Consider the following 13,336-nt stretch of genomic DNA (forward strand, 5'->3'; position numbering starts at 1 on the left):
TAGATTCAGATGTTTACGATTAGCCGTTCGAATTAGTTTGAAATATTTTTTTTTGTACTTGAACATTAACCCTCTTATTTATAAAATTCTCATTTTATTTTTTATTCATTTCTAGACAGATTAAAACAAACGATTAATAAATAATTGAGGCTTGTATCGCGTTTATATATAACGCCAGAAGTTAGCAGCAGATAGTGTAGTTTGCCTAGCATCAGAAATAACTCTTATTGGAACTGGAACTTTAACGCTATATTGTTTGGGAACAGATTGCGACGGCAGCTCGCCACGTGGCTCACCTACCGGCGCGTGCACGGCAGCGCCAATCCGCGAAGAGGAAGAACCGAGCACCCGACCAGAGTTACTGTTCTCTTCACCTTCAATGCCGAATATCTCGCTCGGCAGGCCCGCGCCCGCTCCTGTCCCGCAGGTAAATTTACTGCCTTGTAGGGCTCTATTACTACATTGTGTAGGGGCATATTGCAATACGAGGAAAACTCAAGCACTCGACCGGAATTAGTGTCCTAACCGTTCGTGCCCAACATATCGCTGGGCAGGCCCGCTGTCTTGATTTTGCGCAATATTATTTGGCGCAGTCGGTAGGATACGCGCCTACGTTTTTAGAACAGTATTTTAGTTATAAAACCGCAACTTGATTTGTTATTTATACGCGCAGTACGTCGTCCGTGTACAATAACAAATTTGGTTGACAATTTTAAATTAGAACACTGCTTCTAGATGGAATCTGATTTTTATACAGAAATGTTTTTCAGAAGATTCGCTAGTAACTAACGATACATTTGTCCAGGTGATGGTGTCAGTGTCCCTGCCGCCCGTGTGCGAGGCGGAGCCGTACGTGGCGCCGCCGGCGGGCGCGGGGGCGGGCGCGGGCGCGGGTGCGGGGGCGGGGGCGGGCGCGGCGCACACGCGGCCGCCGGCGCGCCCGCTCGGCCGCACGCACAGCGCGCCGCTGCCGCTCGGCGACCCCGCGCTGCAGCACTCGCACACCTACCTGCGCGACCAGATACGGAAGACGGTTAGTGACGGACGTTGGTTAACGCGGGTGGCGCTGTCGCACACAACTAGTTCGCTTGGAATGTCAGCCTCCAAGTTCGGGACAAACCTCACGGCTTATTGTCTTTTTTTCCTCTATAGTTTTTTTTTTAATAGGTATGACTTGCTTCTACACCGATTCGGATGTCTAGGTATAGCGAATGCACCAGTAGCATGCTATTCGTGAACCATTCCTGATAAAATGACGAGCTTTAACAACTATTCGCGTGCAATTTGCATTCACTAGATTTGTACCGCGGCGGTGCGTCGGCACGCCTTAGCAATTTCGATAACAGTTATGCACTTTGGGTCGGTTGCACCAAACCGCCAGTCACCGTTAAAATTTTCGCAAAATGTTATTCTATGGGAAGTTTCATAGATCTCTGCTGCGTGACGTCGATCAATCTGTTAACTGTAGTTGGTGCACCTGGCCCTCAGTCGCCAACTACGCGACGGCGCATTACAGTTACAAACGCAAGTGCATATACGGCGTGTGTGAGCCGACTAATGTAGACGGTGCCCGGCAGGTCCTGACGCGCGCCCACGACGCCGCGGCGGCCGCGCTGCGCGAGGAGGAAGGCGAGGTGATCGACCTGACGGCGCGGCGCGCGGCCGTGGCGGCGGCGCCCCTGGCGCGCGCGCTCAGCTCGCCGCTCGTCGGCGCGCGCGCGCCCGCCACGGGGCTCGCCTACGACGCGCTCATGCTGAAGCACGGGTGAGTGTCCCACCCCCACCGGCCCACCGGCCGCCAGGGTCGGCTTGCCGGCTCCACCTTCCTCACGAGCGGGAGGGCAGTACACTTCGCGGCGCTGCTGAACCAACAAGGAAGGGTACCCAACTGTCCGACTCCGAGGAAAAAGTGAGTTTTAGCCGATATAACAAAACACGTGCTCATTATTTTTTTGCTGCTTTCAAACATATACTCAAATCAGCCATTAACTAGCAAGTTGCTTGAGCATCACTTTCTATAGGAGTTACAAGATTTAGTAACTTTTTAGTACTTTGGAGGACAATTTCTCCCAATAGGTTGAGTTTGGGCAGCTAAAAAAAAAATACGTGTCCGTTATTTTAGACTACTCTATAGCATATATCAAAATGAATCAAATCGGAGTCGGACAGTTGGGTACCCTTCCTTGCAAGATTGCATCGAGCTCTGCGAAACCGAGTTCTCGGCTAATTGCTAACGCTCATGCATATAATGTAGCGCATGGAACTCTCCTTGTAGTTTAACTTTAAGACTTAAAAAAATTGTCGTAATCTTACGTAAAAAAATGTAAATGGTTATGTTTTGTATACAGGTGTGCGTGTGGCGCGCACGCGCCGCAACACCCCGAGCACGGCGGGCGCCTGCAGTCGGTGTGGGCGCGCCTGTGCGAGACGGGGCTGCTGGCGCGCACGGAGCGCACGCGGCCGCGCAAGGTACGTGTGCTCGGTGTGACGCGTGGCTGCCACCAGCGGACCATTTCGAGTGGCGCGAGCGTTGCTGCCCGTCGCCGCAGATACCAAGTTGATAAACGAGTTCATTGGAGCTCATATTCACTGGCGGTTCTAATATTTATAACGATGCGCGCTGTAAGGCGATTTCGTTTACAACCCGCGCGTAGTCGTGCGTACTTCATTTTTTTTTTTGTAAGAATACAGTAATATTTGATCTTATAATAATAAAAAGGAATCCTTTTATTCAGCATGCAAGCGAGCGTACAAATATTTACATTAAAATAATTTTAAAAATTTCTAAAAATAAAAACGTCAAAAAAATATTTTACGATGTCGAAATTGATCAATTATTACAATGACATCGGTTCCTAATAATCTAAGTAAGCCATCTAAACTGACAAATATTTGAGCCTTACAACGTATAATCGGGGACATTCGCGGTGAACCACCTAAAGAACGAAAATCTTTTAAACGTCTTGCAGGCGGTGAGGCGATAACCCAAAAGTGATGACCAATAGTATGGCACTTTAAAAAAGTGGTTTTTATTAAATTTAGCTTGCTCGTAAGGATCGAGGCAAAAACAATCTGAAGTGGTTTACCGCGAATGTCTCCGATTGTACAGTCAGCATCAAAAGTAGCGGATCAAATAACGCTACATAAGTATCTACCATTCTGTAATAGCTTAACAAAAAGTGATGTTTTTAATGTACAAGAACTAAGACTGTAAAAGATATATTTTTGAACGCGAATTTTAGAAAATTATCTACATTTGGAAAAGTCATACGGAATATCAGATACTTTTGGCGCGTTGTTTCATCCGCTACTTTTGATGCTGACTGTACCAGTATCTTAAAGTGTTAAGCGATTGTTAAATGTGACACGGGTTTAATCCAAGTTGTGTACGTGGCGCAGGCGTCCCTCGAGGAGCTGCAGTGCGTGCACTCGGAGGCGCACGTGGCGCAGTACGGCGGGCGGCGCGCCGGGGCCGCGGGGCCGCGCCAGCTGGTGCGCCTGGCGTGCGGCGGGCTGGGCGTGGACTCCGACACGGCCTGGTCCGACATGCACACGGCCGCCGCCGCGCGCATGGCCGCCGGCGCCGTGCTGGACCTGGCCTCCCGCACGGCCCGCGGCGAGCTGCGCAACGGGTGAGTGTGACCCTGACCAGCTAGGCGTCCCGACGTACACACTATATCCCCTATACATCTCTAAGGATAATTTGATAAACTATGTAATCATTTAGTTCTGACACTTGGAGATATCTACACCTCTGAATAATTTTAAATATTTTTTTGTATCCTGTTTGTTTTTTATTATTATATTTTTTTTTAATTCAATAATTATAGACTTTATACGTCTCTAATTTTTTATATTACGTCGGTGACAAACAAGCATACGGCCCGCCTGACGGTAAACAATGTCCGTAGCCTATGTACGCCTGCAATTCCAGAGGAGTTACATGCGCGTTGCCGACCCTATCCCCCCCCCCCCTCATTGAGCTCTGGCAACCTGACTCACCGGCAGGAACACAACACTAGGACTTTTTTATTTTATTAGGAAAACCAACAGCTTAAGTAAACTAAGACTAGATTAACATAATATGTATCAAAAAAGCCAATTACAGGTTTCCACTACTAAGTAATAATAATATTTTTATTTTTTTTAACAATTATGGAATAATACTTTAGTTTGCATTAATATTAATATTGGTCTGTCTGAGGAGTACACAATTACGTTTAATTGTATTTTATAATTGTTGATGTGCTTGTTTTTGCTTGTATGTAAATTCCATGTTAACGTGTAAAAGTGCCCTTGTCTTGTGGCCTATTTGCTGAATACATTTTAAAGTATCACACTCTACAAGATGCTACAAGCCCAAAATCATATAATCCGGTCCGCAAAAATAATTCATAAGAACTGTAAACCTAGCCATGGTCCCCAGGTCTAAATTTTGGAGACATCTATCCGAAAAGCTGTTTCTAAACTCCAACTATATGGCACGAGATGGATACCGCGCTCTCTAGTTATTTTTGTCACTTTCTTCTCAGCTCGTTTCTCATTATCATGCATGTTTCTCTCACATCTCTGAGCATGCCAATTAATTGCACCAAAAAGAAATTTTAAAGAATGCCTTATTTAATATTGTGTTTGTATCGGCAGATTCGCGGTGGTGAGGCCGCCGGGGCACCACGCGGAGCCCAACCAGGCCATGGGCTTCTGTTTCTTCAACTCGGTGGCCGTGGCCGCCAGGCTGCTGCACCAGCGGCTGCGGTTGCAGAGGATACTCATCGTAGACTGGGTAAACTAATAATTACTACCTTCCTACCTACCTCTGTATACCTTCTACCACAGGGCACACAGCATATAATTGTTTAATAGACGATAAGAGTCGGCAACGCTCTTTTCGTTATAGAAGGTTCGGTTATTTTGATAGCTGGCGCCCTTTGCCACAATGCATTTGCGAAGGTCCACTACATGTCAAAACAACTGTTAGATATGTTGCACTACTGTATGCGTTCCAGTATTCTTTTGTTTATTTAGAAACTATATAAAAACTTAACTGCTCATGTTCTTCTAAGATTTTCAGAATGAATTGTTATTGTTTACGTGTATTTTATTTCCGCCAGCTTTTTTTGAACCCATTAAAAACATCAAATGATGGCGACCGGTTTGGCCTAGTGGGTAGTGACCCTGCCTACGAAGCTGATGGTTACAGGTTCAAATCCTGGTAAGGGCATTTATACGTGTGATGAGCATGGATATTTGTTCCTGAGTCATGGGTGTTTTCTATGTATTTAAGTATTTATAAATATTTATATATTATATATATCGTTGTCTAAGTACCCTCAACACAAGCCATATTGAGCTTACTGTGGGACTTAGTCGTTAGTTTGTTAGAAAAAAAAAATGATGTTGTACAAGGGAATATGTATCCGTAAGGGAAGGAATGGAAAGATTTGCGAGGTTCTGATAAGCTTCCGTATCTCAATTGGTTAAGAGCAATGCACGGGTTGCGGGTTCAAGTCCTGCTGGAAGCTTAAAATATTTCAATTATTTGTTTAATATAAAAATGAAATGATCTCATAGAGATCATTTCACTCAAATAACATTAGGTATTTATCTCTCCCTTAGTGTTTATATAGTACATAGTTATTTTTACTCTGTGGCTGACATGCTGCTGTCATATTTAGCTATGTTTCGGTTAATTTTATATATATTTATATTTATGTTTATGTATATCTATTAGTATTCCTTATATGTGTATGTTTATTCACGGTAATTGTGTGTGTGAATGTAGGCTTCATAAAGGTTTAGCAACACCTACTTTTTCGATTAACTTCTCTATTTCCGCTTCTCAAAGGTTGTCTGGAAGAGATCGCTTTTTAGCGATAAGACCGTATGTTGTCTGCCTCTACATTTAATCAATTGTTTATTTTTCTTGTATCTTTTTACTGAGGTGTGCCCATAAAGAGTATTCTATCAATCCATCTACTAAGCTATATTCGTCTTCCCCAGGACGTCCACCACGGCAACGGCACGCAGCAGATCTTCTACGAGGACCCGCACGTGCTGTACATCAGCATCCACCGGCACGACGACGGGAACTTCTTCCCGGGCACGGGCGCCGCGTCCGAGTGCGGCGCGGGCGCCGGCCTCGGCTTCAACGTCAACATCGCCTGGGCCTCCGGCCTCAGCCCGCCGCTCGGCGACGCCGAGTACCTGGCCGCCTTCCGCTCCATCGTCATGCCTATTGCCAAGGTCGGTACTGCGAGGATCTCGTCCGGTGGATACGCGGAGGGTCAAACTTTATCCATTGGCTCGACGGCGGGAGTTTTTTCCCGGGCAGCCGGGCACAGGTGGTCCTTTTTTTTTATACTACGACGGTGGCAAACAAGCATACGGCCTGCCTGATGGTAAGCAGTCTCCGTAATCGTATTCATACACTTGAAGATCAATGTATGTCCAATCAATACACTTGACAAGTCTCAAAGTCAAATCTTTATTGCATATCACAAATCACATAAGATGGAACAGAAAGTGTAGAAGTACATGTGACGCCCTGCAAGGGCACAGCAATTTAAGAGGACTAAATCTACTTTAAACAATGAGAAACCAATAATCTAAACATTGCAATTAAATACATGAGTTTTAGCATAAACCATTAGTATTACCATCAATCATTAGTATCCTCTGTGGAGTGGAGGGCAAAGTACGGCTCGCGGGCCGACTCCGGCCCGCCACCGAGCCAAAATGTTTTAATGTTTATGCTTTTATTTTTTATGATTAATTTACGGTTTCAAAATAAACTTTGTAGTAATTCTGGCCCTCTGAAATTTTATATACTTTCCGTCCCGCCATGAACAAAGTTTGCCCACCACTGCACTTGAGGATCAAGGTTTATCCGAAGGATACACTTAAGGCACGACGGCGGGAATTTGTTCCCGGCCACAGGCGCCTTTAAGTATAGTCGTTAGATTTGTAGCTGGCCCCTAGCGGCTAATCCTTTGTCTATTGTTAACTAAAACCGCGCGTGCCACTACCTGCATAAAAATTGTCGTATAATTCTAATTGGCATCAGAGCGCGGGCTAGTCCATCGTTTAAAAAAAACCAGTCTAGGTGCGCCCTCCGATAAGGTGCCTTTAGACACATTTTAGACTGGTTCGGTAGCGTTCGACTCGCCGGCACTCATTAACCGTAGAAAGACCACACGAGAAATCGCAAATTATTGTTCCATTTGTTCATTTTGAATCTTATTTCAATTACCATAGGAGTTATAATTCAAAAACCGGTTAAAGTGACCGGACCATTTTTTACGCAGGTAGTGGCACGCGAGGTTTTAGTTAACAATAGATTAGCCGCTAGGGGCCAGCTACAAAGCTGACGACTATACAAAAGAACATGTCGGTCGGGCACTAACCGAGCCCGCCTGTGCGGGGTGCCGCAGGAGTACGACCCGGAGCTGGTGCTGGTGTCGTGCGGGTTCGACGCGGCGGCCGGGCACCCGGCGCCGCTGGGCGGCTACACGGTGAGCGCCGCCTGCTTCGCCAGCATGACGCAGGACCTCATGCAGCTCGCCAACGGCAAGGTATGTGAGTCAATACTGACACGTGAACCTGAGGGTCCGTGTCCGTCTGTCTGTAGTCTCGCATGCATACTCGTCACGCTCGGTGGTTTTTATTAGGATACTTTTACCACCAGGTAGATTGTGAGCTTTGCCCTTCGACTATAGGGACTGTGCGCGTTGGAGGATCTGCCATCTTGTGGCCTGAATCGGAACAATAAACATGTAGATTCACACGTCACGTGTTTTCTTGTGCATAGTAAGTAGGTTCTGCCATCTTGTGGGCTACATGGGAACAGTAAACATCACATTTACGCCTCGCGCCAAAAATCTGACGGCTCCTGTGCTGCCTCCTATAGTTCATGCACGCTCCCTATTGGTTGCGTAAGGAAGCGCATTTAGTTATGAAGAATGCATGTTTCTCCTCTTTGAAAAATAAATAAATAAATATTACAGGACATTATTACACAAATTGACTAAAATACAGTAAGCTCAATAAGGCTTGTGTTGAGGGTACTTAGACAACGATATATATAATATATAAATATTTAAATACATAGAAAACACCCATGACTCGGGAACAAATATCCATGCTCATCACACGAATAAATTCCCTTACCAGGATTTGAACCCGGGACCATCGGCTTCGTAGGCAGGGTCACTACCCACTAGGCCAATTTGATGATCTTTTATTTAATCATTACATTTTTTTTTGACGACTGGCTTGGCCTAGTAGGTAATGACCCTGCCTACGAAGCCGATGGTCACGGGTTCAAATCCTGGTAAGGGCATTTATTCGTGTGATGAGCATGGATATTTGTTCCCGAGTCATGGGTGTTTTCTATGTATTTAAGTATTTATATATTATATATATCGTTGTCTAAGTACCCTCAACACAAGCCTTATTGAGCTTACTGTGTTTTAGTCAATTTGTGTAATAATGTCCTATAATATTTATTTATTTATACAGTAAATGATTAAAGTTTTTTAAAATGATTACTCTCGAGGACCGCCGTTGGATTTCTGACCAAACGCTAGTAGCACAAAATTGACTCAGGAAGGCTAGACTGCCCTCCGCTTTTGCAACAAATACACTGGACAGTTCCGCGACAGCATTCTCGACTAGCTATTTGTTTTTTTTTTATACCACGTCGGTGGCAAACAAGCATACGGCCTACTTTTATGTAGAACTTATAGAACAAATGTTGGTGCTCATAGTCTAATAGAGCATAACTTATTATATAAACAGAATAGACTTGACATGCTAAAGATGACACACAATTAGTTCAAAACATATCTACATAGACTCAAGACAAATCTGTAATTTCAAAATATAGGTGTTGTAATTGTTTAGAATTCATCGTTTGTCCACTCAATTGCTTCCTAGAAATCCTAACGTAAAATATGTAAACTTATATTAATTTAGAATACTAATAGCATCAATCTCACTAGTTACTTCGCTTATTTTCTGTATTCTACTAATTCCAATATTACCTTGTTTATATTTAGTTCGTCCTAAGGATTAAAAAAAAACATAAATGTAAGCAAAATCTGTTAAATGCATTGCGTCTTTGCCTGTAATTGGGTGAATACTCAAGCAATCTTATTTTATAACTTGTCATTTATAAGTATTTTTTTGTATTTTACCTGTTGGCAAACCTAAATAAATAAATAAATAATAATATGTAAATTACTAATTTAAAACAGAAACTCTAATGGCGTTATTCATAAACGTCTGTGAAATGTAAAAAAACCGTTGAGGCCACAGAAATATGTATATCGAGATGGAAGAAAAGAGTTGATCGATTTATACTCGTAAGGGGACCGAGCGTGTAACATTTTGCGAAGACACTTTGACGTCACGATGTCACCAGTGACATTTAGTGATGGGAAACATGAAAGTCTGAAAGTAAGAGCTAATCATTTATTATGAAAAAAGCAATAATGATAAGTTACCAGATACTTAAAAACATTTTATTGTTTGAAAAATGCTGATTCAAGTTTCTAATGTTGATTTGATTAACATACTATTACATAAAGATAGATAGAAAAAAACAACTTAACTCCTTAACTTAGTAAATTTCTGCTATCGATGTGCCTGTTAATCATGTGTCCAAGGCCATCCCATTTTGTCGCTTGCCATAAGGACGCTTTGACAGGTTATTCGTATAATGTGATGTAATAAATATACAAGAAACTCTCGTCCGGCAAGCGACATAATGGGACGTTTTGCCAGCCGTGGACACATATTTTCATCACACTTGCTCTTAAAAGTTTACTTGTAAGCGATGCGGTCCCTAAATTCTAAATCTCGACCTTGGGTTCTAATTTACGTCCGAAATTATGCTGAAGTTTTATTATTTCCTTTAGTTTCCTTACAACCGTAATGAAAAATTACGAATTCGTACCTATTGAGTTTGTTAGTTTGTTCAATTCCCACTCGTTCGTAAATCTTGTTTACCGCCCTTAATTATATAATTATTAATATAATGTACTTACCTAATATTGCTTTTAACTACTTATATTATGAAGGTATTATTTCCAAATAGATTTTACCTAATCAAATGAGAAAATTAAAGCGTAGATACATCACTTATCGTACTTTTCAAAGAAAAAAAATGTCAAATGGACTTGATACATCGCTGGTTTTGAACGCACGCTAAGTCTGGCTTGGCAAATTCAAGCCGCAATGAAAACACGCAACCGCCAGCTCCTGTCATGATGAAAATAACACACGGAAACAATAAATTGATTTTAATTGAATAACAGATATTTTAGGACAAGGAGTACTTACCGATGAAAGGAAATACCAGGATTAACAGCTCCAACTTTATTTGTGGTGTTTGAACATTCGATTATTAAACAAACCGTCATTTTGATTTTGAAATCTGACGTTTCACGCGGAAAACGGTCGGGAGCCGATTGATGTTCGCGGCGAGCATAGGAGCCGCGCGGCGACTTTTTTGCAAGCAAGGCACATACACTCTTTCCTTCTATCTCGATATAGTTCTGTGGTCGAGGCGTTCATAATCTTTTGTCCCCATGTGTCATTTTGACACTTCTGTTTGTTAGAAAGAGACAAAATTGAAGAGAAGTTTGTAAGAAATAGTAATGTTTTGTGAATAAGAGGGTAAAGGCACGTATCCGTTTGCAGGTGGTGCTGTCGCTGGAGGGCGGCTACGACCTGCCCGCCATGTGCGACTGCGCGCAGGAGTGCGTGCGCGCGCTGCTGGGCGACCGCGTGGCGCCGCCCGCGCCGCACGAGCTGGCGCGCGCGCCCGCCCAGCCCGCGCAGGACGCGCTGCGGCACGCGCTCGCCATACAGGCGCCGCACTGGCCCTCGGTCAGTATACTGTACGAGTGTCATCATTCCCACGCTAATTGTTTTAATATAAAGTATTAATATATTTTATCCATTTTTTAAAATTTTATATCATTCAATTGGACGCTGGGAAATGATATCAATTAGGTCAAAATGTAAACTTGACTTTATAAGACATATTTAAATGTATTTTAAGCGGTCACGATCATGGGTATTAATAATAATTGCAGATAAAGCGGTACAGCAGTCTGATCGGCATGTCGGCGCTGGAGGCCGGGCCGGCGGTGGCGGCGGCGCGGCTGGGCCGCCTGCAGACGGAGCGCGACGCCGCCGACACGGCCGCCGCCATGGCCACGCTGTCCATGCACCACCCGCGCCCCGACGCCAAGCCCAGGTCTGTACTGTACCCTACCGTCACCGACGGCGCGGCTGGGCCGCCTGCAGACGGAGCGCGACGCCGCCGACACGGCCGCCGCCATGGCCACGCTGTCCATGCACCACCCGCGCCCCGACGCCAAGCCCAGGTCTGTACTGTACCCTACCGTCACCGACGGCGCGGCTGGGCCGCCTGCAGACGGAGCGCGACGCCGCCGACACGGCCGCCGCCATGGCCACGCTGTCCATGCACCACCCGCGCCCCGACGCCAAGCCCAGGTCTGTACTGTACCCTACCGTCACCGACGGCGCGGCTGGGCCGCCTGCAGACGGAGCGCGACGCCGCCGACACGGCCGCCGCCATGGCCACGCTGTCCATGCACCACCCGCGCCCCGACGCCAAGCCCAGGTCTGTACTGTACCCTACCGTCACCGACGGCGCGGCTGGGCCGCCTGCAGACGGAGCGCGACGCCGCCGACACGGCCGCCGCCATGGCCACGCTGTCCATGCACCACCCGCGCCCCGACGCCAAGCCCAGGTCTGTACTGTACCCTACCGTCACCGACGGCGCGGCTGGGCCGCCTGCAGACGGAGCGCGACGCCGCCGACACGGCCGCCGCCATGGCCACGCTGTCCATGCACCACCCGCGCCCCGACGCCAAGCCCAGGTCTGTACTGTACCCTACCGTCACCGACGGCGCGGCTGGGCCGCCTGCAGACGGAGCGCGACGCCGCCGACACGGCCGCCGCCATGGCCACGCTGTCCATGCACCACCCGCGCCCCGACGCCAAGCCCAGGTCTGTACTGTACCCTACCGTCACCGACGGCGCGGCTGGGCCGCCTGCAGACGGAGCGCGACGCCGCCGACACGGCCGCCGCCATGGCCACGCTGTCCATGCACCACCCGCGCCCCGACGCCAAGCCCAGGTCTGTACTGTACCCTACCGTCACCGACGGCGCGGCTGGGCCGCCTGCAGACGGAGCGCGACGCCGCCGACACGGCCGCCGCCATGGCCACGCTGTCCATGCACCACCCGCGCCCCGACGCCAAGCCCAGGTCTGTACTGTACCCTACCGTCACCGACGGCGCGGCTGGGCCGCCTGCAGACGGAGCGCGACGCCGCCGACACGGCCGCCGCCATGGCCACGCTGTCCATGCACCACCCGCGCCCCGACGCCAAGCCCAGGTCTGTACTGTACCCTACCGTCACCGACGGCGCGGCTGGGCCGCCTGCAGACGGAGCGCGACGCCGCCGACACGGCCGCCGCCATGGCCACGCTGTCCATGCACCACCCGCGCCCCGACGCCAAGCCCAGGTCTGTACTGTACTGTACCCTACCGTCACCGACGTCACGACCTCATGTCACATGTTAACACCGACAAATTCTAAAATCTAGGCACGAGAATAGGGTTGTTTCCATCTACAAATCTTAGGGCAGAATTGTATCCCAATAAAAAATAAGAACGTGTTAAACTACTTTTAGGGGACCTGTAATGACCATATTTTTGTAAATATTGAATTTAAAATATCTTTTGGCATACGTCACGTGACCAAACTCGAAACGCTATTAAGATTCTGATGACGTCACAACTCTCGGATTGACACTGTTGACAGTTAGGCGATAAACAACAAATGACAAATGTCAGTTGACAGTTCGTATCTTCTACGTGCGTATGTAGTTATGTGTCAAACCGTAAACTGTGACGTCACACAATTTTCAAAGAGCGTTTTGGGCGCGAAAGCATCTGTCAAAATATATTTTGTTTATTTAACATATTTAAAGCCGTTTTTAGTATAAAAGTTGAATTTTAGGGCAACTTTTAGTTAATATAGAACGTAATACGAGCGTTTCAAAAAATTGGAAACAACCCTATTGTAAGGACGGGAACACAGGGTCGCCATGTAAGGACGAAAGCCAAGTCTACCGCTAATGCTAATGTCAAACCAAATTGAGGGGCCATCAATTAATTACATCACACGTTTAGGGGGAGGGAGGGGGTCAAGAAAATGAGACATGTTGTGGCAAGGGGGAGAGAGATCAGGAGAGGAGGATTAAGAGATTTTCCTAAATGTTAAATATATTGACTG

The 13,336-nt window shown here is 46.6% G+C and overlaps 1 protein-coding gene across 10 annotated transcripts in view; it reads left to right on the top strand.

Moving 5' to 3' along the window:
* Positions 1-13,336, top strand: part of LOC133524585 (histone deacetylase 4) — a 169,545-nt gene that overhangs the window by 154,572 nt on the left and 1,637 nt on the right. For all 10 annotated transcript variants that reach the window (XM_061860680.1, XM_061860676.1, XM_061860670.1 and 7 more), the window contains 10 exons: positions 267-427; positions 806-1,033; positions 1,578-1,765; positions 2,349-2,469; positions 3,400-3,632; positions 4,645-4,783; positions 6,001-6,243; positions 7,431-7,571; positions 10,702-10,890; positions 11,100-12,563. In XM_061860680.1, coding sequence (XP_061716664.1) covers positions 267-427; positions 806-1,033; positions 1,578-1,765; positions 2,349-2,469; positions 3,400-3,632; positions 4,645-4,783; positions 6,001-6,243; positions 7,431-7,571; positions 10,702-10,890; positions 11,100-12,563 — 3,107 coding nt within the window. The remainder of the gene's footprint in view (positions 1-266; positions 428-805; positions 1,034-1,577; positions 1,766-2,348; positions 2,470-3,399; positions 3,633-4,644; positions 4,784-6,000; positions 6,244-7,430; positions 7,572-10,701; positions 10,891-11,099; positions 12,564-13,336) is intronic.

This window comes from Cydia pomonella, chromosome 13 (genome assembly GCF_033807575.1).
Source record: "Cydia pomonella isolate Wapato2018A chromosome 13, ilCydPomo1, whole genome shotgun sequence".
NCBI lineage: Eukaryota > Metazoa > Arthropoda > Insecta > Lepidoptera > Tortricidae > Cydia > Cydia pomonella.